Below are 26,215 nucleotides of genomic sequence, written 5' to 3' on the forward strand. Positions count from 1 at the left end.
CTGGTTGCTGTCTGTTATTAATCAAGTTACTATACTTAAAGTCAATACAAGGATTCAGTATTATTATTTGAATTTATTGAGAAGTTTTATTTTTACAATTTGCTTTATGTCGCACTGACACAAATAGGTCTTCTGGTGACGATGGGATGGGAAAGGGCTAGGAGTGGGAAAGAAGCAACCGTGATCTTAATTAAGTTATGGCCCCAGCATTTGCCTGGTGTGAAAATGGGAAACCACGCAAAACTATTTTCAGGACTGCCGACAGTGGGGATCGAACCCACTATCTCCCAGATGCAAGCTCACAGCTGTATGCCTCTAATCGCATAGCCAAGTTGTCCGGTATTGAGATGTTGAAATGAGTTCTAACAAAAGTGAAGGTATGGACTTAAGGAAGAAATTAGAAATCTACAAATAAATGGCAGGATGAGTTTGACTATGGTAAAGCTAGACAAAAATATTGTTCATGCAGAAATTCTGATGGGATTAGCTTCAGGAAGAACCTGTTTTATGCCAAGAATAGATTTGGAAATTTTGACATACCACTGATTCTTAAGCGGAGGCACTTTCCTCTAAATTTAGCCTTCTCTGACACAGACAACAAGCCACAAGGACAAATTTGACCAAACTTTACATAGATTTGGGATAAATCTCTCCACTCAAATGTTTACCCATGGATAACGAACTATAGGCCTATGGAACTCAAGAGTTCACAGTTCCATAAACGTCAAAATACAACTCCCGTCGACAACTCCACTCAACATGGTTCATGAGAAAATTTCATAATTCCTGTACGATTCTATACAATTGACATGTATGTAACATAGGAAGTGTAACTTTTGTTCCTAGGATATATTAGCATATTCATTTCAAATTTCCAATTACATCTAACATTCTCATTTTTACTCTCCAAGACAGGCTTACATACCAGTCTTATATATTGTCCTTCTAATCAAAATGTTTCTGAAGGACACAAAAGATCAAGGGTCCTTCTTCTAGAAGTCATTTACTGATGATGACTGTGCAGCAAATCATTCAAATTAAGGTAAAAACATTTGCCATTATAAAAGTAGTGAAAGTTGGTTTAATTTTGTGAATTGTTAGCATTACTATGTAATAAACATCAACACTGTAGAATTTGAAAACATAATAAATAAGTTTTTACCTGTTCAGAAGTTTGTGTTGGCAATGCAGATTGTAAAGTTCCACTTGCTGGCACTCTTGAATTTGAATGACTTGTTAGCTCCTCTTTGGATGGTAGTTGTTGAGGTGGTACAGCTGCTATGTTAGGCTGAGGTAGGATCCCTTGAGCCATGGGCTGCAAAGTACCATTGGGTAGGAGTATGCAGGCAGTGTCTTGAGATGGCATACTCATGGTCACTGGACCTGTCAGCAAACTGGCACCTTGGAATAACGAGTATGGCACGATGAGCATTGGATTTGTTGGTAGTGCAAGAAATGGCTGTGTTGGAATTTGGGGATTTTGGTGATTTTGATGACTACTACGATGACTTGAAGAGTCTTGAGTTCCTGGAGAAGATGGAGAAGTTCGAGATGCAATATCTATCGGAGATTGCGGTGCAGATTCTATGGTTGACGGTGTCTTAGGTACGGAGGGTGTCGAGACAGGATTTGGCGTACCTTTAACAACATGTCGAGTACTACAATAATGCAATTTGTGAGCTCTAAACGTCTTGACAGATGAGAACCTTATATCACAGTCTTGACAATAACGATCCACAAGATGTGGTGAATTTAACATGGCAGCAGCTACCTCTGGTGTATGTGGGTCTCCAAGGCCTGGAGTGCCGTTGATTGCAGCTGCTTGATTTGGAGCTGGCATGGGGGAAGCAGAATGCATGCGCATATGTCTGTTGAGACTCACTTTCTTGTCAGCACTATACGAACAGTGTGGACATGCATATTGCTTGCCGGTCCGAGACACTTTATTCACTGGGCTCAAACCATTCGATTCTCCTATGCTCTCTGACACAGAGTTATCATCACCATGCATAACCATATTTTCTGCAGTATTTGGAGTTACTGAAGCACTAGGAGGCTTCCCATCTTCTGTATCACTATCTCCTCGACCTAGAAGACATAAACAGAAATCTGTCACAATGTTGAATCTAAGCAGTTTATAACACAATATATTATGCAACATCTGATGTTCTTTCAAACATATGACTGTTACATGAATTTTTTCATTCATTTTTCATTTTTTCATTATGAGAGAATAAAATGCATTTTGAAAAAATAGAGAAAAAGTAAATATTTAACTTTGTGCTATATAAGAAAAGGCATGTTATTGAATTAAACATCATAGTAGTAAGTGAAAAGAATGTATATAAGAAGTTTTCACATGCATTTTTGAGGTCTCTTATTTCTCAATGGTTTTCTGCATAAAGCAGCAATTTTCCAATGGCTATGGAACAGATTTTAGAATACAACTTATGTAACTTACTCCGTTGGCTCTGCAATTACAAGATAAAACAGAGGAATGCTGCCTTCAGGCTCTTCGTAATGTAATGAGAGAAAGATATATTTCAAAGGAAGTAAATATGAAGGTTTATAAGGCAATCAATCCCAGAGTTGTGTATGGAAGTGAAAAACTTTGACTTTGTTAGCTTTGGCAGCCTGGACTCAGAAAAATACTTGTATAATTGCAGACCCAAGGGAGTAAATTACACATGTTGTATCCTAAAATCTGTTCCATACTTGATACTGGTAATACCTACTCATCACCTCCTCCATTCCTCAATCCAGGAATTTGCGGGCAGTTAATCAGGAATTAAATACTTTATATTAAGATCCTGCTATAGTAACTGACAAAGGTAAGAAGATTAGAATATCTGCACCATGTAGTCAGAATGGATAGGCACAGTATCCTGAGGATTGTGTTAGATGCAGCAACTGATAGGAAAAGGAAAACAGAAGACCAAGACAGAGATGGGTAGATGAGGTCTAGTGAATCTAGATAAAGTTGGCTCAAAGGGATGGAGAAGGAAGGTGGAAGATTGAAATGAATGGGCAGTTATTACTTAGTAGTATGAGGACCATAATGCCAAAGAAGAAATGAAATTAATAATAAAGTAAACTGCACACCACAGCAACAGAATAATATGAGTAGGATTCTTCTAATCTGATCTCCTCTGATCACTTCCATCCCTTACGGACCTTCACATGTTTCCTGATCAGTTATTGGTTTAACAGTTGCTGTTGTCATGGTAGCCAGAGAATGGCTTGGAGAACTGGTCTCCCTTGTTCCTACCCTTCTACAGTATTAGTGAGTGACGACTTCCTGGTAACAAATACCTCAAATACCCGAGTCTGCTCAATTCATCTACACTACTGGGAATCAAGAAGGAAACTGAATATCTTTTGGCGTGTTCAGCAACTAGAACACGGCTTTAATTCAAAATATCTTGGGGTTGATTTGGATAGATCCCTTACATTCAGACAACACTGCCTCAGCACAAGAACTGAGATTAATGCCAGAAACAGCCTCTTGCAAAAGCTTACTGGGAAAACATGAGGAGCACAACCAGCATTACTCAGTATTCTATTACACTGTATCCTAGGATGCAGCTCCTGCGAAGCAGGTTGACTTAGTCCTCATGCCTCAACTGAATGGTTTGCCTCATTACAGGCCACCTCAAACCCATTCCTGTTCACCATCTGTATCACCTTGTTAGCATTGCATCACTGAAGACAAGAAGAGAAGTTGTCACAGAGGTAGAAAAGAAGAAGCAAGAGACAGACTGTAGACATTCAATGTATGGCCATCAACTGGCCAGACTTAGACTGATCCTGTCATAGTTTTTTGGCAAGATCAACACCTTTAAAAGGAACTGGGGAAGCTAGCAGGAACTGGGGAAGCTAGCAGGCTTCACAGATAGAGAGCCAATAACCAGTTTCGCCATCGTTCCACTAAAGAAAGAGCTACCATTTGCCTTTCCTTGTAAGGAAGCCTTCAAACATGCTCTGCACTGGAGTTTCATAATGAAAAACCAATTTAAACTAATGGGGGATTCGCTAAAAAGGAGAAAATGCCCTACATTCCTGTGGGATAAGGCAGGACTCCCAGCATTTGTTGACTTGTAGAAGTGTACAAAGTACTAACAGCAGCTATTTATATCATGGACATCTGTTACTACAGAAACTAATTATTTGAGAACATCATGCCCAACTCTGAAGTGATGTAACATCAACTAAAACTCATTTATTAAAGGTGTTAAAGGAATGAGCCAACACCACCTGTATTACTGTGTTCAGTCTGTGAGGCATTAATAATTATCATATATTTTCAAATTTACCATAACTTTGTTTGCTACTTTTCAGGAAAACCAAAGCACAATGGTCTATTTTAATGAGTTTGAGTTACCGATAATAATATTTCACAATATCCAAAATTCCTTACAAAGAATTACACCAACGCACTGTAAACAAGTGTTATGATTAATACAGTACCCTATATCTGAATTCTAGCCAGGAATCACTGTACATGCAAAAATGTTAAAGATTTTTCTCAACATCTGTGTAACTGACATTTTAAATTCAATTCTTAGCAGATCACTGTTAGAGAATGATGGAAATGAATCTGTTCAAGTATTCCTTTGTATTTATTGCTGTGATTAAGATTTTGAAATAAAATCTATCCAAAACTGTATAATTGTATAGTTAAACTTAGTTTGAGTCATGCATTTGCAAGTAATATTTTATTTCTAAATTGATGAATTTAATTGTAATGGCAGAGAAACAAATTTACATTCATATTTCAAATAAACAATGTAACTGAACTGTTCATGTAAATATAGAAGAAGATTAATGAATGTTTTTTAGAGATAACAACTAACACTTTATCACTAAAATTTCATGATTTGCAAAGAGATAATAAAATAAAATGAAAATAATTACCGTATTAGTAAAATGGCAAAAAGTATCTAGTCATTAACCTTCCAACAGACAAAATTACCTTTAAAATGAATAGTGTCTTTGTTGTATACCACTGAATGCATGGCAGTGATTGTATAAAATAACATAAAATAAAAACATATTCTTCTCAGCATCTGAGTTGGTAAAGGAATTGCCCCATGGTATTCCTTGTCCATCTCAAAGGACAACTTATGGACCATGTCTGCTGGGGTGAAGAAGGAAATGCAGTCAAAATTTCCTCCTTTTCGTAAAGAATGACTGAAGTCAATAGTGGTCAATACTTCATAATTAAGAGTAAATGAGCAAATTTACTAGTCACTAGAGGACGTAGTGCAGGCATGAGAGTTAGAAAGTCCATGTACAACATTCCCACTGCTAGCTCATAAACAGTCCTATAGACTCCCTTAGTCTTCATTTATCTTAATAGAGGTATTATTGTTATAATTTATGAAGACATAGAGGTGCCATAATTTTGTTCTGCAGGAGTTCTTTTACATTCCAGTAATCTACAGACATGAGGCTGGCATGTTTCAGCACCTTCAAATATCAGTTAACTGAGCTAGGATTAGAAAACCGCCACTCTATGGTCTGAGCCACTTAGTCCAATTCTGTCTATCGTTAAGCATGCACTCTGAACAAAGCTTAATAATAAGTATAACTGTAAACCACTGAGATGGTCATTCTCATATTATAACCTAATAACATGGCTTACTGTGACATCTATCCAAGTAAAAATCACTATAATTTTAGGGGGACACAGGATTAGGATAGGTGTCCCACAACTAAAAGTATGGTACCCACAACATTCCAGTACATGAATTACTGATTTCGTTATGGATTCTACACAACTGTAGATCTATCCTTGCTTTCACATATCTTGGCTGTTTGTTGAACAGAGAAAGGGAGCTAGATAGAGCACAAGGTACATCTATTAGCATGGAAGTGTTGTGTAAGCCAGAGGGAAGGGGAAATACCAGCTGTACTGAATGAATATGGTTGACTCTCAAGAAATCCTGCCCCCTCCCTGTATACCGCATACACTTCCTCACCTGCCAAATTATCTGCAGCGTAGTTGTCACAAGGGAAGGTGGGTTTAGCTGCGCTTTTGTGTTAGTCTGAACAGCTGCATAATACTCAGTGGTAAGCGACACTGTTGTGTGTTTCTTTTCACAAGGATAAAAGCCACCTTGAGTGAATAGTTCCTTTTGTCACAAAGAATTTATAGGAAGTACCAGTAGTGGCTTTAGGTTGTATTATCAATGTTCTCTTCCCATGCACATCATTTTAAGGGAATTAAAAATCCTCTTCTACCCACTTTCTGTGAAAAGAGTATTTTGGAATACTTGAACAGTCCCAAGGAAAGATAATTACTAAGTTTCTATTCCCACCTTTCTGAGCCTTATGTCTGTGCGAGCAGTAATAGGTCTGATGAGCTTCCAGAGTACTCAATGAGCTGAAGCGGATGCCACATGGAGCACACATGAAGATGGGAGCTGTGACACAGTGAGACAAACACACATTAGCAGCAATATCGTAGCACATTCGGTAGAACATTTTAAGCGCAGATCTAGAAAATGTTGATAGGAGTGATGGGAACTTAGGGCATTACTAGTACTTTAAAACATATAAAATTATGAATAGTTATATCTTGATAATGAAATAGCTGGAGACACTCATTTACAAGTTAACAATGCAATATATTAAATGTTTTATTGAGGAGAGAAAGGTTTCTGTAGAGGAGGAGGATGGTGGGGGGAAGAAATCCAGTAGAGGATCTCCAATATGCTTTTCTTTCAGCCAGCTTAATGAAGATTACATTAACAATTAATTCTAAAATGTTATTTAAGTAAATCAATTACACAATGTAACATGCTTTTTGTATCAACTTAACAACTTCACGTGAAATATCACGTTAAAATGATCGCCTTGTAGTCGAGATTTTGCACTTTAAAATTTTGATATATTTCCAAAATTAGAGATAACTTTTTGTGCACTTCGATTAACTGGTATGTGGTTTTAGGAGAGCTACACAATTTGAACTGAAAAAATGAAAAACCAATGCAAAAAGGTTTGTGACTACATATTTTTTCAAGTAAAAAAAAAGGTGATAGTAATTTCTAAATACTTAAAGCAGAGAGATTAAGTCCTGATAACAAAGGCAATCAACCTCCTAAAATCTGAAGGATTTTCCATTGCCTTTAGCTACAAGAAATACAGTACTTCTCATTTAGTCATTAAATTGACACAAAAAATCAAAATGTGTAGCCAAATGTAATAACATGCACTGCAATATACATATTATCACTAAGAAATAATATTTTGAAGTTCAGAAATGTTGAGAAAGTCAGAGTGGGCCTAAATGTTTTCTAAGTAAGTTACTTCATTTTCTGTGGATTTTAGACATTTAGAGAGTCAAAAATCCCCATATATCTTGAAAGGAATGTTATAAAGAGGAGGGACTGAAACAACCAGAAACTGTCCCTACTTCCATATACTGTTAAGTATGGTTTACCACTAAAAATTTAGTAAAATAAAATTTCTCTCAGTACATATCCCCCTTCTTCATGTCTTCATATCCACACCTATGAAAGCATAAAGGTTGGGAGAAGAATAACTAAACTGTGCAGGAGAAAATTTGTATTTCAGGTAGGAAATAGTTGCTTTACTAATAATTTTGGTGTGTACTGCTCTCTGTATGATTCAGAGTAATTTAGAAGTGCACTGAAGTGTCCAACATCTCTGACCAAAAAAAAGAAATTGATCAATACATCCAGAGATACCAGTATCACTGTTTATTGTTTATGTTAGCAATACAAATTTGGCAAGGAATTTTAGTGTTGGCCAAATCCTGCTCCTTGGCCGAATAGTTAGCATACTGGCCTTCAGTTCAGATGGTCCTGGGTTCAATTGCTATCTGGGCAGGTGATTTTTAAATGCGTAAATTACATTTCTTTAGCTCAGAGAGTGGGTGTATATGTGTGTCTTAACAGACATCATCATCCACATAAAACACACCACACAATAATGAATACATTCCACCACATACAGTTGGCATTAGGTAGGACATCCTGAGCAAAATCTACATCAAGTGCTGATGCCAGTAAACTGGGAAAAAAGGCCAGGAAGAAGCCAATTGTGGTGATCAGCAATATAGTCATATTGAAATGACAATCAGTGGCATACATAGGATATAAGATTTGAACAGAGTTTTCTTTGTTTTTGCTAGTGGTTTAACATAGCACTAACACATCTATATTCTTGGTGATGCACGGATAAGAAAGGGCTACAATTGGGAAGGAAGCAGCCCTGCCCTTAATTAAGGTACAGCCAACAGCATTTGATTGGTATGAAAATGGGAAACCACTGAAAACCTCATTCAGGGCTGCCAACGGCAGACTCGAAGCCACCCCGAATGCAAGCTCACAGCTATGCGACCCAAACCACACAGCTAACTTGCTTGGTTGATCAGGGATACCTTGTATGATACAGCACCTTAACATTCTCAGGGGTGTAAAGTAAAGCAAGGTGAAGAACTCCTTTATGTGGTACATTAAGAACCTAGGTCTGCCAAGATGACTCATGGCCTACAGATAATGGATAGCCACATGGTCAGCGAGACATATTCAAATGTACTACTCGAATCTTGGTTGGGTCCACTGACTCTCATATCACACAACTCAGTTGATCTCAAATAGCTGTGATAATCCCATCTCACCTCTCACACCATGGGGCTAGGCACTAATGGCAATAGGAAGAAATGAAATGAATATATGACAGAAAACACTGCAACTTGTGAAACAATCACTTATTTAATTTGTGTAGATAGTTTTTATGTTCTACTGGTATGTGTCTAGTGTCATTATTGCTGTTCCTTACATTGCAGGCTTTTAGGAAAATTTCACCCAATTTCTCAATTCGTTACTTTCAACCTACAACCTACCACATGAAGGTCCATGAACTTTCCCAGTTGGTATTCCCTTTCAAATGGCAACATTAAAGAACGACAAACTGAAAATTATGTTCAATGCATTTCAGCTTCGGAAAATAATCCAAAAATTAAACTAAATACATTGAGGCATAGGAAAGCTTGAGCCTATTGTTGTGACTCCCATATCCTTCATTCCTCTGTCTGTACACCACTGATGTGGTATTTTGATAGGTACCGTGTGCTGTTGACTGTTGGAACAACAGAAAAGGACTAACAGCTAGGCCACCATCAACAAGACATTATATGATTGGTTTTGCACTACGCAAACTATTATTGCGTTCCAAGGTTCGTTAGAAGACAGGAATAATAATAATAATAATAATAATAATAATAATAATAATAATAATAATAATAATAATAATAATAATAATAATAATAATAATAATAATAATAATCTTCCTTTCCTACCGCTTTTCCCACACCTGTGGGGTCGCGGGTGCAAAATGTGTCGCTCATACGGATTGGGCCCTGTTTTACGACCGGATGCCCTTCCTGACGGCAACCCTATGTGGAGGGATGTAATCCTTATTGCATGTTTCTGTGGTGGTTGGTAGTGTAGTGTGTGTGTAGTGTAGTGAGTGAATATGAAGAAGAAAGTGTTCGGACAAACACAAACACCCAGTCCCGAGCCAGAAGAATTAATCAGAGGCGATTAAAATCCCCGACCCAGCCAGGAATCGAACCCGGGACCCTCTGAACCGAAGGCCTAAACGCTGACCATTCAGCCAATGAGTCGTCGGACAATAATAATAATAATAATAATAATAATAATAATAATAATAATAATAATAATAATAATAATAATAATAATAATAATAATAATATATTGCCAGGAAACACTCACTTTTCGTTGGGTAGCGTGAAGAACTGTTAACTGTTGTCAAATCAAATTCAAACTGAAATAACATCTGATTTGCAAACAATGAGCCAATAAGTTTGAATATTTTATTTTATGATAGTTCGACATTGTGAAAAGAAGTGAATGTAAATTCGCGTCCTGGTCCCGAGGTGTGCAGGTCTTTTCAGGCACACCCCAAATGGCGATGAACTATATGCACTTATTTAACGACATACCAGCCCTCCTGCCAATCCTGAAGTCCTGGTAGTAGGCCTACTGGGAACGGCAACTACTATCGCTACCCTTATCCTGCGGTGGTGGACTGAAAAGCGGTGCTAATATCTCAAGGGAGGAAAGAATACGTCATTAGAACTTACGTATTCGTACAACAATGCGCACTGGAGCAGAAACCTCGTTGTCCATGCAATACTGTCAGGTAAATAGAGATGGGTCGAACCAGTTCATTCGTACGAACTACTTCACTCATTCACACTCTTAACTGTGAATCGTTGAAATGAAGTAGTTCGTTCATGAAGTAACGAAGCTGTTCACTATGTCGTTCGGCAGCGATTTCATTCACAGTTCCTCATTAATACAATAAAGCTTCAATAATACTTAAAAATATTACCAACAGATGGCAAAAATTTGTAATTATGGACACGCAATGGCTTACCCACTTACAGCATCTAGAATATCTAGATGATGGCTGATAGCCTGATAGGGACAAAGAAAAGAGAAGCCTGTCTCATAGTTAAAGAAGGAAACACGTGTAAAGGCGGGTTTACACGCAACGATAAATTGCTTATCGTTGTAACGGAATCATCACGATTTATCGTTGCGTGTAAACAGGACATTGTAGCGATTCATTGGAGTTGGAATTGGATTGCATGGTTGGTGCCGGCCGGCATCAATTTCTACGAATCCTAACGACAGGTTGGGACATGTAAACAGTTGCAGCCACGTATCGCTACAATTTGACTGTTTGCGTTGGCTGTTCACACAAGAGAGATTGTTTTGAAATAGTGTTTTCATTCCTTGTGATCATGGTAGGTAGTTTCCAAGCAAAGTCCGCATGAGTTCTTGAGTGAATTCATTGAACAATATCAGAGTTTTCCGTGTTTGTGGCTCATTAAGAGGAAATAATACTCCGACGGAATTAAAAAAAAAGACCTGGTGTATGCAGAGCTTGTTAAGAAATACAAGGAGTTTGATCCGTCGGCAGACAGAAACACTGTAGTGAAAAAGATCAATACATTGCGTACTGTACATACAAAGAACTAGCCAAAGTCAACAATTCGCTAAAATCCGGGGCAGGTGAGGATGATGTATATATACCTAGTTTGTGGTACTTCGACCTTCTGCATTTTTTGAACAGCCAGGACTCTGCAAGACCTGGTAGGAGTACAATGGACGATGGAGACGAAGAAAGACCACACGATGTAAGTAAACCGAATTTTTATTTGTAGTAAAAGTAATCACATGTCAGAAATCAGTAGGCCTACATTAATTGTAATACATATTAATGAATGAATGGCATATATGGTTCAAATTCATTTTCTGTCTATATAATTAAATGTTTGCAAGGTAATAAAGTGAAAAACATTACTATAAATGAAACAAAATGATCATAAACAATGATTATAATACGCTTTTTTCAGGAACTGTAACGTTCAAACGTTCAATGCACTTTGTTCCTGCCCGTTAAAATACGTACAGAACTTTTCTCGAACAATTTTTGCTTTTTCTAAAACTTGACCTCCTGAACGTCTACTTCAGTACTTCCTCCATCGCAACAACAGCTGATTGCGTTGTACCGCTTCAACAATAAATATTGGACAAGACATCGCTGTGTGTAAACAGTACTAACTCTTTCGATTTATTTATAACAATGAATTGTTACAATCACATCGTCACGATTTATCGTAGCGTGTAAACCCGCCTTAAGAACAGGTAGATAGGTGTGCCTGGGAGTGAAGGGGTTATGAATGAAGCAGACAGTGGGAGGGGCTGAGAGTGCGACAGACGAATCAAATGAGTTGTGAATGTTATGAAGTGTCAGAACCGTTGCCTACGCTATAATACAAGGCTTTGAAATGCACTCACGGAAACGGGTGGCATCCTAGTTCACCATTCAGCCGCTAGGATCGCTTTCTTACCCCCTTGTATTCGCATGGCCGTATATGTCAATAAGTAAATTATATCCCAAATAAAAATAACTGAATGTTTTTGCGAGTATTGACAGTACTTTATTTATAGAGCGGTGCTGCATTGGCTTGGATATGTCATTGAAGTTTCAAAACTTTCCTTTTGAGGGGCTTCTTATCAAGTTTCGAAACGTTCTCTCTTGTACTTGAGTGGCTCGAAGCAATGTGGTCTAATAGAGGTCTCAGAAATGTTTATAGTAGAAAAAGAGGTGTTTTGTCGTCTTTACACTTTCTACACATAATTTCACTGTTGAACATGTCTTTCGGAAAAAACGTATACCTTTTAGAAACTCTCTTCGGGGCAAGTACTGCGTAGCGGAGGTGACAAATTCCGTCGTTCACTGCAGAAGTGCCACAGACGATGATTTTCGGTATCTGAGGGCTCCTCAATCTTGAAAACGAATAAGATACAATGTTGGATTTTGAGTAGCTGGAGAAGAGATATGTTCTAAATAGCTTTTACAGACTTTTCTTTCTTTTGCCACACGAACCATAATGTCATTGCATTCCGCTTGGCGTCTTAGGTAGCTGAAGAAGAGCTCGATATTATCGCTTGTTAGGTTCCTCGGCAATGCATAATGCAAATGTATTCTTATGAGGTATTTTACGCAGGCCACAGTGGACTGGGTAGTCAACATCATGCCTGATACATTTCCCTCATGAATCGTTTTTTACTTTCTCTGAATGCGTTTGAATTTTCTTAATATATGACAGGAAATCATTAATTAACCAACTGAGGCGTTCATCTTCAGCACTAAAAGATGCTCGTTTGTTCTCATTACTTGAATATATCCCATGTGAAGTGTTGCAGATATCATGCGCATCGAACAATTTCATAAAATGCTCCATAAAACAAATGGTTTATTTTAAACTTATTTAATCATCTCGGGACAAACCACCTCCATACTTTTCAACAGGGGAAAATACAATATTTTTAGCTCTTGCTACATTCATTTTCGCCAAATTTGTTGGGCAAATTATTTTTCTGGTTGGTTTCCTAATTTAAAATTTCTGAGTTTGAAGAGGCCTCTCAAATGATCGCCGATCACGGTAGCATTGTTTACAAAAAAGTCCAGTAACAAATTTTGGGACCGCCCGATTTTTATGACGTAACTCGGATCAAAACTTAGGAACAGAGACCTAATTTCATCAGCTTGAAGTCGTATCTCATGCGTAATACTTCCTCTGTATAATGTTTCGAACATTGAACATTCACTGGAAACTTGTGAAACGAAATTCCACTACCTTTAATTTCTCGCGAATAATCTATGACTGGAACTGCGAATGCTTAACATCAGACGAATATATAATACATTCACAACCAACTCAGTTAATAAGCACGTTCAAAGGCGCGAACCTGGTAGACAGGGGCAAGAAAGCGATCCTAGCGGCCCGGCATTGAACTTCAGTGTGACCACTTCGATAGCGTTTTACGGGCTCTATTTCCAGGCCTTGTGTTATAACGTAGGCAACGGTCAGAACTGTGAAGTGTTTGAACTACCAGTTCACTGAAATTGAGTGGTTATTGAGTACGATGACTTTAAATTTCTCAGAGTAGTAATTAACTATGACAACAAGAAAGTAGCTATTACAGGAGTATATCGGTCACATGAATATCACAAACAGCGGTTTCTCAGTGCGTTAGATCATTATATCCAAGATAGATGCCATGTTGAAACCGAACTGATAATAGGGGACACAAATATAGACCTTTTAAATGAACACGACTGTGACGAATATCTCAACATGGTACAAGAAAGAAATTTTCAGTCCTTAATAAACAATCCTACTAGAGTATCTGGTACAAGTAAATCCTGTATTGATCATGCTTTGATTAAAAGTAGGTTGAGAAATGACGACATTCTGTCTATCATCTCTCAAAGTAAAATTTCAGATCATTATCCTATAATAGTAAGTCTCAACATTCAAAATGCCTCGGTCCCTAATAATATACCAAATTTTCGACGTAACTGTTTTAAAATAGATCATTTTGAGCTTAAAAATCATTTAAGTAAAATAAATTGGGGAGACATCTTAAACAGCAGTGATTTAGATATCAAACTTGATAAATTCGTGAATACAATTAAAAGCTGCATGAGCCTGTCCACTGTTAAATTGAAATCAAAGGAAGTCAAAAGAACAGAATGGATTTCTTACGGTTTGGTAAAATCTATTCACACAAGAGACCGACTTTATCAACAATATTTAAAAAATAAGGATAACTTGGAAATTAAAGAACAGTACAGGAAATATAGGAACAAACTAAATGATCTAATTATGAAAACGAAAACTGAGTACTATAGGAATCTGATCAATCGCAATTCAAATAACCGGGGTAAGGTCTGGGGCATAGTCAATGAAATAACACAAAGGTCAGTTAGAAAAGAAGAGATCAAGGAAATCAGATATAAAGGTGAAATCTGGAAAGATGACATAAATATCTCTAATAAATTTAACAATTATTTCATTAACGAAACCACTGAGAAAGCAAAGCATCACAGACAGATTTCCGACCCCACATTAAATATCGCTCGCAACCCTCATACTTGCTTCCTTGTACCGGTAACAGAATACGATCTGAAGAGATGTTTGAGTGAAGTACATGAAAACAAAGCTGTAGGAATAGACAATATTTCGGCTCGAATTATTAAAGAAAATATAGAGTCATTAAAGGAACCGTTGCTGAATATTATCAATGATTCCTTCACCTTAGGTTACTTTCCAAAACAGCTTAAAACAACAATAGTAAAACCTCTTCACAAGTCTGGAAATATTTATGACATTAGAAATTACAGACCCATTTCGATAACTACAACAATATCAAAAATATTCGAGAAATGCTTAAAGAACAATATTTACCAATTTTTAGAAAAACACCAAATACTTTCGCCCAGACAGTTTGGATTCATTAAAAATCTCGGAACGACTGATGCTATATCCGCCTTAACAAATAGAATATACGAAAATCTTAATTCTTCTCTGCTCTCCACAGGGATATTTCTCGACCTTGAAAAGGCATTCGATAGTGTGTCACACCGCTTGCTCCTCCAGAAATTGGAAAAATACGGCTTTAGGGGTAATGTGCTGGATTTGCTTGAGAGTTATTTGACAGATCGAGTACAGTATGTCAAAATTAATCAACATCTAAGCACACCAATGAGGATAATAAAGGGTGTCCCACAAGGCACAGTATTAGGTCCTTTATTGTTTATTCTATTTATTAACGATCTAGAGAAAACAATAGCAAATGCCGAACATACGCACGTCGTAACATATGCAGATGATACAGTCATTTATGTTGAGGGTGATAGCTGGAATCTCGTCAGACAGAGAGCAACTCGAGCACTGCTTAAAGTTAAAGCATGGTTAGATAATAATGAATTATTTCTAAACATTAAAAAGACAAAATTTATGAATTTTTCTGTAACAGATACACGAAACGATTTTAATGAATTAATTGTACACAACATCAACTGTAAATTTAATTGTAACTGCTACAAAATTTATAAAGTAAATAATGTTAAGTATTTGGGATTATTAATTGATTCGAACATGAAATGGAAAAGTCACATTACCGATTTAAGAAAGAAAATCAGAAGAACTGTTTATATATTTCATAATTTAAAATACATATCCAGTATAAAATTGTTTAGAGAGGTTTATTACGCTTTAGTTCAGTCTATTCTTAGCTACGGAATTTTGGCATGGGGAGGAGCCTACAAAAATGTAATCAATAAAATACAGGTTGTTCAAAACCTTATATTACGAATAATGTACCAGAAAGGAAGATTATACCCAAGTAGTCAATTATATGCTGAAGCAAATATATTTAATGTAAAACAGCTCTATGCCCTTGAAATATACAAATATATTAACAAAAACAAAAATATAATTGAGAACATTAAACATGAATATTCAACACGCAGTAAGATGAACCACCGTTGTATGTTATACAAACCCAAACTTAGCACAACAAAGCGCAATTTCTTGTACTTCATTCCAAAATTCTTTAATGTCCTTCCCGGTTCTTTACAAACTACTTTATTAGGTCAGAAAATGAGTCTGAAGTGTCTTAAATCCTTTGTCAGGGATAATAAAACTGTTATGGAAGAAATAACTAAATGAGAATATCACGTCACCATATCCAATTTCTATTCAATGCTCCACCATGTGCTGTTGATCATATCCGTCATTCACTCATACCCATACTCGTATTTCAGGCATCATTTAAAATATATTTCTCACTATGTAATTAATATTCTAAAATTACCACACACAAGGTTTCACCTTACGTGGTATTTTACTGATACCTACTCGACTCTGATGAGGTTGGTGTGATTTTGTATAATAATAATAATAATAATAATAATAATAATAATAATAATAATAATAATAATAATAATAATAATAATAATTTATTTAATGTGTGCAAGAGATAGTTAGTAGTTCAATTTATTTTAAGTATTAATATGTTGATAATATGTCCTACTACTTCTGTAATATATGTGGTTTAGTTATAAGATTAATATTTCTCAAGTAATAATGTTATTAGAAGAGTTATGTATATATAAAACAGAGTCCTGTAAATATGTAAACGACGTGATGAATGAATAAATACTACTACTACTACTACTACTACTTCATAGGAGTGAAGCGTTCATTTTGAACGACTCATTGACGAACTACCCATCGCTGGTTGTTAGGCTAGATCTTGTTATACTGTTATGATTTATATTATGTTATACTGTGATTGTGAGCGACGACAAAATGACCTAGACAATGCTGTTAGATAGACGGCAGTGAATGGTATGATGGTAAACCGTGTGAAAAGTCAGGTTGTAAGTTTCACCAAAAGGAAAAGTCCTCTCAGTTTTCATTACTGTGTTGATGGGGTGAAAGTACCTCATATGGATCACTGTAAGGATCTAGGTGTTAATATAAGGAAATTACATTTCTTGGGGTAATTACAAACAGGACTGTAAACAGAGGGTACAGATCTTTTCATATGGTTATAAGAGTGTTAGGGGCATAGAAGTCAATAGTAAGACCACCATTAATTTATGGTTCCAGTGTATGGGACCCCTCACCAGGATTACTTGATTCGAGGAATGGAAAAAATACAAAGAAAAACAGCACAATTTTTGCTTTATTATTTCCGACAAAAGAGCAGTGTTACGAAAATGTTTGCAAACTTCGGGCTGGGAAGACCTGGGAGTAAGGAGACGAACTGCTCCACTGTGCGGTATGAGAAGGGAAGATCACAATTTGAAGATCAAGTTGGAATTTAAAATGAAAAATTGGGACAAATATTCGATTATAGGACGAAGAGTTACGGACTGACATAATTTACCAAGTGGGATATTTGATACATTTCCAAGCTCTTTGAAATTATTTAAGAAAATACTAGATAAACAACAGACAGGGAATCTGTCATTCGGCGATTGCCCTCAATGAAGATTAGTGGTGACAGATTCACTGATCGATACATTGATTGATTGATCGGTCTTTGATAAAAGTCGATATTGTTAATCAAGTGTCGAAAAGAGACTTTTGAACTACCGTATGCACGGAATCTATTTCCATTCAGATAAACCGAGAGTTCGCGAGCTAAGAGCTCCTGAAAAGCCGCCGCCACTGCGAAAAGCACTTTCGGGACATTGTGACAGGCCACTAATCTGGAACTGTCCCAAAAAATCAGGAACGTATAGTAACCCTAAATAGTGCCTATGTTCACAAGACAAGCTGAGCTGCTATGTTAGGTGATTCTTCTCCTGAGACCTTTAATTTCTGGTAGGCACCATGGCTAAATGGTTAGTGTGCTGGCCTTTGGTCACAGGGATGCCGGGTTCGATTCCAGGCAGGGTCGGGAATTTTAATTATAATTGTTAATTCCGTTGGCACGGGGACTATGTGTATGTGTCGTCGTCTTCATCATCATCTTTCATCCTCATCACGACGCGCGGGTCGCTTACGGGCGTCAAATCGAAAGACCTGCACCTGGCGAGCCGAACTTGTCCTCGGACACTCTCGGCAAGTTCGTGTTTTATGTTCTACATATCTTAGTGTCAATATTATCATTCCCTACACTTCACGCTTTTACGACAGTATTTTCTCCTTATAGAGTGTTTAAGTTCAGTTTCCGTTTCTTTCGGTTGATTAATTTCTCTGAAGTTTGATTTATCGATTGGGTATAATGTGAAGTAGGTACGTCATTAATCAGTGATAGATAAAAATGAATTCAGAATCAGAGAGCTCAATCGCAGCAATTTACTTTCATTAAACTGATAAACGTTTGTTATTCCTCGCACTACTTACGTTGTCTGGATTCATGGCCTTCAGGTTTATTGTGGGCAGCAATGACAGCCCCTTCTGGCAATGGCGGCAAGCAGAAGTATGGATTTGAAGCTAGAGCTGAAAATCCAACAAGGAAAACTGCATTAATTCCATTAATGTGTAACTATTGCATTTATGGTCATGCTCATTATATATCAGGCCTGGCCAACATGCCGAACGCGGCCTTATTTTTGGTCGATAGCTGAACGTTTTTTGAGCGAGGAATATTCAAATTCATTAGCTCTGCGACTTAGATTTCTGACAGATTTCACTGGCAAACTAAATTATATGAATATAGAACTCAAAGGAAGACAGAAAACCAGTGCTGGATTAAACCCTGTTGAAGTCCCTACGCAAACGAAATCTCGTCTCCTAGTACGTTTTAATTATATCGACCAAAAATATTAATAAACCAGTTGTATTAAAATATAGTAACAATGTCAAGAAGCAAGTTAACACATATTATTTAATACCATTTATTGAATATTAGGCAAATTAAACAATATTCCAGAATAATGCACAACAAAAATTTAAAATATGAAATTTAATAAGCCATCAACACTTTAAATATTCAATATCCTATATTTTTGTGGTGAAGTCTTACAGAGTATTTTTGAAGTCTGTCTTTTGCAAGACATCGTATTCAGTGGCCTTAATGGCATGTGGGTTCCGTCGTTCTAGTGCCTTTCTAGACCGATGACAATTTTTCAGCAGTTTTGTTCACGAATGGCGTTTGTGACATGACACACCTAGGGCGATAAATTCTTACCACTGTCCTAATGTTTGAGAACATCAACTGCACTATATTTTCAAAAAAAAAATACCGAGCTCGATAGCTGTAGTCGCTTAAGTGCGGCCAGTATCCAGTATTCGGGAGATAGTAGGTTCGAACCCCACTATCGGCAGCCCTGAAAATGGTTTTCCGTGGTTTCCCATTTTCACACCAGGCAAATGTTGGGGCTGTACCTTAATTAAGGCCACGGCCGCTTCCTTCACACTCCCAGCCATTTCCTGTCCCATCGTCGCCATAAGACCTATCTGTGTCGGTGCGACGTAAAGCAACTAACAAAAATTAATTTATCGTGGCTTTTGTTTTTCTTGTAAAGAATTATATTTTGTTAAACGTCAGGCTGCACCGAAGTTTTTTCGAAACTGACAGCTGACAGAAGATGAGCTTCAAACAGACAAAGTGTAACGCAAACTTGTATATCGTTATTGTAGTTTAAATTTTTAATAGGGTCATTACACTAATAGAGGACTTTTAATGCGAAGTTTTTGTTTCTTCGAGTTCCTACTCTGCCTGTTCGGTAATCCGGTACTGCTAACAAATATTGGCTTCATTCCTTCCTATGAAAACCAAACTGATGATTATTGAACTTCAATCAAAAAATTTCCACCACTTTCCATGCCTGCAAGATCAAAAGTACCTTGAATGTTTGATACTGAAATCGAGAAATTTGTTGTTGAAGTTGACATCGTTCCTTGGGACCTTGAATCTAGATTCAACTTCAGGAATATCTGATATACTTATTGATCAATATATAATTTTTCCCAGTAAGAGAAGACTCACATACAACATTGCAGGAAAAAAACAGTATGATCTTCATGGATAGTGCATCTCTTGAGAATGAGATACCGGTAATAACTTAAAGGCTCGGTGGGAAGAATTTTGAAAATTATGTATGACAATATATTTAAATATGAAATGCAACATTCTTGTTTTGGATCAACATTGCAGTATTGCCAACTTGGCGGATTTTCCGCTAAATTTGGCGGAATTAGAAGACTGTCGGCGGAGAAATATATAATTTAGCGGACAGTGGATTTTTTGGCGAAATTCTAGACTTATTTTAGCGGAATTTAGTGTTTTATCCATTTTACGTTTTAAAAAAAAATGCATACTCCAGTCTGTCTCCGAGCTAGTCCGTATTTCTTGTCAGGAGCTAGCAGTCACATGAGGAAAACATGTTATTTGGATTTGATGGTATCATAAATTTGTAATGCGTGGGGAACGGTTACTTATCTCTTAGTTGACGAATGACGACAGATAATGAAACTGTGAGAGAGTAACATTTATATTTATGCTATGAAGGAAGACCGTTTAATGAACTGGCCTGTTCTGTGTGTGGCCCCTGAGGTAGGGGATTCACCTAGTTTGCACCCGGCAGTAAAACGTCTACAAGTTTTAACTCGCCGGCTCGCAGACAGAGGGTTAATCCCAGTGAAACTCACAGATCAGGTGAGTGCAGACATTTATCATTATTATTATTATTATTATTATTATTATTATTATTATTATTATTATTATTATTATTATTATTATTATTAATTTATTTAATTAATTATTTATTTATTTTTATAATTGCTCATTATTTGAGATCGGATTTCTTAGCGGAATTTTAGCGGATTTTTAGTAGTATTTAGCGGATCTTGAAAATATAAGTTGGCAACACTGCAACATTGCTATGTATCTGCATTTTTCTAATTGAACTAACGAGGATCAAACACCGCTCCAGTTTAACGGATCTTACTTGAGAAGTTCCTTTGAGATTCTCCTTTGTCACAATATACGCCTATTTGGAAGCCTGGCAGAGGACATGAAACCACATTCTTCTAACACAGTACCTTTCTTTAAGTATTAGTATCTCCAAATATTGTATTTGTAGATTCCAATCAGTATTTTGAATGAGTTAAAATGCACGTACCGGTATGTAGACTTCTTTGTGCTTGTGATACTGAGGAGGTGGTAAATATATGTTGGTTGGTTTTAATGGGGGTAAAATGCAGATCACGCCATAAAACAAGTTGGCCAGACCGGCTATAGAACAATTGAAATTCATGTGTTAGGTCGTAATGTGATCACGGTATAAAGTACCACCCATGTGTTTTATTATTTAGGCATCATCATCATCATCATCATCATCATCATCATCATCATCTTCATTATCATATATTAGTCATAATCCAAATGTGGCATGAAGTATAACATTTAAAGTCTGATTATGTGCATACAATGAGCACACAAACATTAATTAATAGGAGCAAAAGATCCACATGGCGACGCCCCGAACAAATATCATTAAAATAAAAAATAAACATTAATTAATTAATCAATTGCAAGGTTATCCACAAAATTTACAGCCATTAAGGCTGGTCATTTGATAAAACATTTTAACAATAAAATAAGGAGTTAAAAATAAAAATTATTATTATTATTACTCCGTTCGTTAGTACATTGACACATGAACTTAACAGCCTCATTCAAAACAAAAACAAAAAAAAAACAGATTTTTGAATTTGTTTTAGATGCCTTTAAAAAATAATACGGTACACAGTCACTATGTATGAAAACAAAATAAGGATATTTGAGATCATATCAAATAATGAGAAGAAACACGTTAAATTTGCTAACATCTCGTTATACTGTATTTAGGCCTACGTTTATTAACTGAAAACAACGCTTACTTGTTTCCATTTCGTAAAAAAAAAGAAAGAAAACAAGCAAGTGTTCTCTTCAATGTCATAAAAATAAGACATTGAAATGAAACTCAATACTCTTTTCATAAATAAGTAACCAGATCGTGTTACTGTTTCTATTATGTTTCATGCCGAACACATGCCTCTCCAACAGGATCTTTGCAGGCCGTTTAACTGGACAGTACTAGTCTTGGCAGATTTAGGTCCCTTACGAGCTGTTAGTGCCACGTGCTTATTCTTCGTATTCCTTAATTGTTACCAAGAACTGTAATTTGATGTTAAGGATTCGGTAAGTCTATCTCCGGAGAATTGGAGCGGCTCCGGGATTGCGTCAGTAATAGCAAATGAAAGAACAATTTAAATAAAATGACAGCAATTTACTAAATTCTTCCAAACACTCAAATATGAGTAGGGAAGTCCAGCGAGATATAATAATAATAATAATAATAATAATAATAATAATAATAATAATAATAATAATAATAATAATAATAATAATAATTTGAAGGCTGGTTGGATCCCCCAGAGTTTCACTATCAGCTGTCATTGAATGCCCGCGCGTCATTGCGTAAGGAATGGGATTACTTAACATCGCACATACCTCACTTTTATATGGTCAAAGCCAAACTTTAAACCTAGACAGGGTCATTAAACTAACAAACTTGTTTGAGCTTCTATTAGGAGACAGTGTTCTGGGCTTAATAATAATAATAATAATAATAATCATAATAATAATAATAATAATAATAATAATAATAAACAAGAGAAGAACTGATATTCTATGAAATGTGAAATTTACATTATTATTATTATTATTATTATTATTATTATTATTATTATTAAATGATTAGCCTAGTCATTGTATGTAAAACACTTACCTGCGGGGAATCCCGGAGCGAGTGTCGATAGATACTCTATGTCTGCAGCTGTAGCAGGCAGGACAGGACTAGGGGAGTGTTCAGGCTTGGTGGCCGCAGCAGAGGCTCGAAGCGCCGGGTCAGTGGCTAAGCTGGCGTTGAGACGGAGCCTCGGTGGAGGCGCATCCTCGCACTTCGCTGTCACACCAGCGTCCGAGCCGCCGCTGTGTGGAGATGAAGGTGGAGGCGGCGTTTTGCTGACAGAGGCGGGAGACGATGCGACCGTAGCGCTGGCGGTGGTATTTCCCTGCTCGTCGGCCGAGGTGTTCACTGCGTCCGCAGTCGTCGCTTCGCCATCAGCGTCGCTCCCCCACTCGTCCTCGTCACCTGCAGACAACAAATAACACGGTTTAGCGATAATCTGGTAGGTTACGTGACAACCGCCTCGGAGTCAAGCTCTTGTTGTAGTTCGTAAGACTGCCGATAGATACCACTGCCAGTGCCAACTCACGATCTTCAGTGGAAAGGAACTTTCATCGTATATTAGAAATACGATAATAAAGTCCTGTAAAAACCACTCACTCCCAGAAGTTATTACTCATTTCCTCATGTGAATAATAAATCTATAATATTAACTTATAAAGAGGAAAAATTTGTATATATGTTTGTAACGGATAGACTCAAAAACTACTGAATCGATTGTAAAAAATACTTCATCTATAGAAAGCTACATTGCCAGTGAGTAACATGGGCTGTATTTTATTTTCAAAACAATTCGACGGGGGGGGGGGAGGGGGGCGACGGGGAGATATATAAAATATAAAAATAATACGCTAATAGCAGAAATTGAATTTGTCGTACAAGGACGATACAAAGCTCATTTTAAGCCCCTTGACGCAAAGAACAAAACTCGGTAAGCCCTATGGGCCCGAAAACCATGTTTTAAGGCCCTAAAACCAACCGTTATGGAGATATTGGCACCACACTACCCCTGCTCTGGGAATCGGATAAAGAAATGAACTGCCGTAACCATGGCAACGTCAGCTCCAGTATTCTACAGCAGTGAGATTATCTACAATATCACAAAAACCTAACCTGTTACAGACATGAAAATTGGTATTTGGAATCTCCTTTAGAAATAAAGAAACTCTTTTTTTTTTACGACTTAAAGGAGGACTGTTTCTCACCTGTAGATTTCCATGTCGCATGTTCCAGATTTAGCTCTGCCAGTAGCCTGGTCATCTTAGCCCCAAAAGGCAATGCCACAAACGTGGTTTACAAAGAGGTTCTGGAGTAAATGAAATGCAATATTTCGGTGAGTTTTTATAGGGATTTTCAAATAATGTCTTGGTGCAGTACCGAGGAACAATTACTTTTATCAACTTACGAAATCCTCGCGAGCGAAACCGTGGGTAACAGCTAGTAAAGAATAAATAAAAAAATACCTTTATTTTTTTTAACTATACCGATCGGGAAATGCGTTTTAAATGCTGGCCACTGTGATATCATGCATTTAATCCAAAGGGCAGGTGTTCTACAGGCAGCCATCTCATGATATACTCTACTTTCTCATATCAACCTCTTGCAAATTTTGGATGGTGAATGCCATACACCACAGAAACTTACTTCATTGGCCTGCCTGCACCCACAATGAACTGATGAGAAAGACGTTCCAAACCCCAAAATCAGTACAACGAACATTTTAAAAAAGGTAGAAAGTTTGTCGTTTTACATGATTTTTGATAACGTGATCATAGTCACGGGACCTCCAGTTTAACGTGGAGTCAGAACTACAGGGATGTGTTTAAAAACTACTCCAGATTCCAAGATCGCCGCGGGTTTAAACCCGAGAGAGGTAGTCTGATTTTTTGAAGGGCGTATAAAGTCCATTCTCCACTCCATGGCATGTCGTTGCCATGTAAAATATTTCTAGTTACACATTTGGTGTTTACCTGACAAAATTAATTAAATCTCAGCTACAGATCGCCCAAGAGAGACCCAGTTTACAATGCCATCTGGTAGAGTAAAACGGAACGTCGAAATTTGAGCGCAGGCAGCCCAGATGGCGTCACATTAAAATAATTGTACACGATAGCTGACGCCATCCATGATGATGATGATGATGATTATATTATTATTATTATTATTATTATTATTATTATTATTATTATTATTATTATTATTTTCTACGTCCCTAAACTACTTTTGACGGTTTTCGGAGACGCAGAGGTGCCGGAATTTTGTCCCGCAGGAGTTCTTCTACATGCCAGTAAATATACCGATACGAAGCTGAAGTATTTGAGCACGTTCAAATACCACCGGACTAAGCCAGGATCGAACCTTTCAAGTTGGGGTCATTCAAGATTTGGATGAGTTGCCACGCGCTGTTGGTGGGGTTAAGGGAATGGGGGAGCGGAAAGGAACTGCTTTAATGAATAAAAGTGATGATCAGGTGGATACATATGATGCCCTGATTGATAATTATAACAAGCAATATTATCAACATGCAATTAATATAATAGGCTTAATTATAGGTACTCGCCGAATTTGAAATGTAAGGAACACAAGCTGCATTTTTTGTAACTACCAACGATGTGATGAGGGGCTACGGAAATTACAGTTCTGATTGAAATACTTGAAATCCAAAGAATGATTTCCCGTTTCGAAAATCTCACATGAATTACCATGAACTTGTATCACTTGAATTAACGTGAACTTTAATTGCAGAAACCTTGATGAGAAGTTAATTGGTTGCCAGTCAAAAGCAAACAATTATAATTTAACTCCAACATCCATTTGAGTCCCTCTTTAAATTATTATTATTATTATTATTATTATTATTATTATTATTATTATTATTATTATTATTATTATTATTATTATTATTAGGCCTATTAGAATACAGTTCAAACTCTTGTCGTTGACCGAGTCCAAGTATAAAATGAAATACGCCAGGACTTGAGTTTATCGCAGGTTACTAAGGATATGATCCGAACAGATTTCTGGAAATCATTTTACTTACATCTGAACATGCATTAAAAGTGATTAAATAATTGAAAATTTTTCCCTCGAAAAGACATGCGGACAGGCAAGAACATTTTACTCGAGGAAGGAGTTTGAAAATAGGAAGTTCACCTTCAAATGGTTTTATTTCTTGTATGATCCACGTTAATTAAAAAAAGCAACATAGTTTACCATTACAAAAAGATGAAGTCATTAATATTATTAATACCGATATTAGTAATATTATTTTTTCTCAGGTTATGGTACTTATTACACTTCCGTTAGGGATCCACAAAGTATGATAAAAGTCCCACTCCTGAGATCCAATAAAAAGACACGGACCGAACTTCGTATTCCGCTCATTAGATCTCAGGTAAATAAAATAGTCAAGATGGCCAAGTCTAGAATCCTCCTTAATCAATCTACCGACCTACTCTTAAACCAGGTCGTACGGATCAAGAAGCCGAATACCCGTTTCAAACATCGGCTCTTGGCTAACTTACGACCTGTTTTAACTTGTTACCTCCCCATTTTCGGCCTAATTTAAATTAATATTCTAAATTACTAAAAATCTAAATTAATT

General features: G+C 36.8%; 1 protein-coding gene across 1 annotated transcript in view; it reads right to left on the bottom strand.

Moving 5' to 3' along the window:
- The window catches only part of ush (Zinc finger protein ush), a 108,269-nt gene that overhangs the window by 21,311 nt on the left and 60,743 nt on the right, over nucleotides 1–26,215 (bottom strand). The window contains exons 3-6 of the mRNA XM_067146016.2: nucleotides 22,651–23,016; nucleotides 18,278–18,373; nucleotides 6,321–6,425; nucleotides 1,163–2,088 (exon numbers count right to left, since the gene is read on the bottom strand). Coding sequence (XP_067002117.2) covers nucleotides 1,163–2,088; nucleotides 6,321–6,425; nucleotides 18,278–18,373; nucleotides 22,651–23,016 — 1,493 coding nt within the window. The remainder of the gene's footprint in view (nucleotides 1–1,162; nucleotides 2,089–6,320; nucleotides 6,426–18,277; nucleotides 18,374–22,650; nucleotides 23,017–26,215) is intronic.

Source organism: Anabrus simplex, chromosome 4 (assembly GCF_040414725.1).
Source record: "Anabrus simplex isolate iqAnaSimp1 chromosome 4, ASM4041472v1, whole genome shotgun sequence".
Taxonomy (NCBI): Eukaryota; Metazoa; Arthropoda; class Insecta; order Orthoptera; family Tettigoniidae; genus Anabrus; species Anabrus simplex.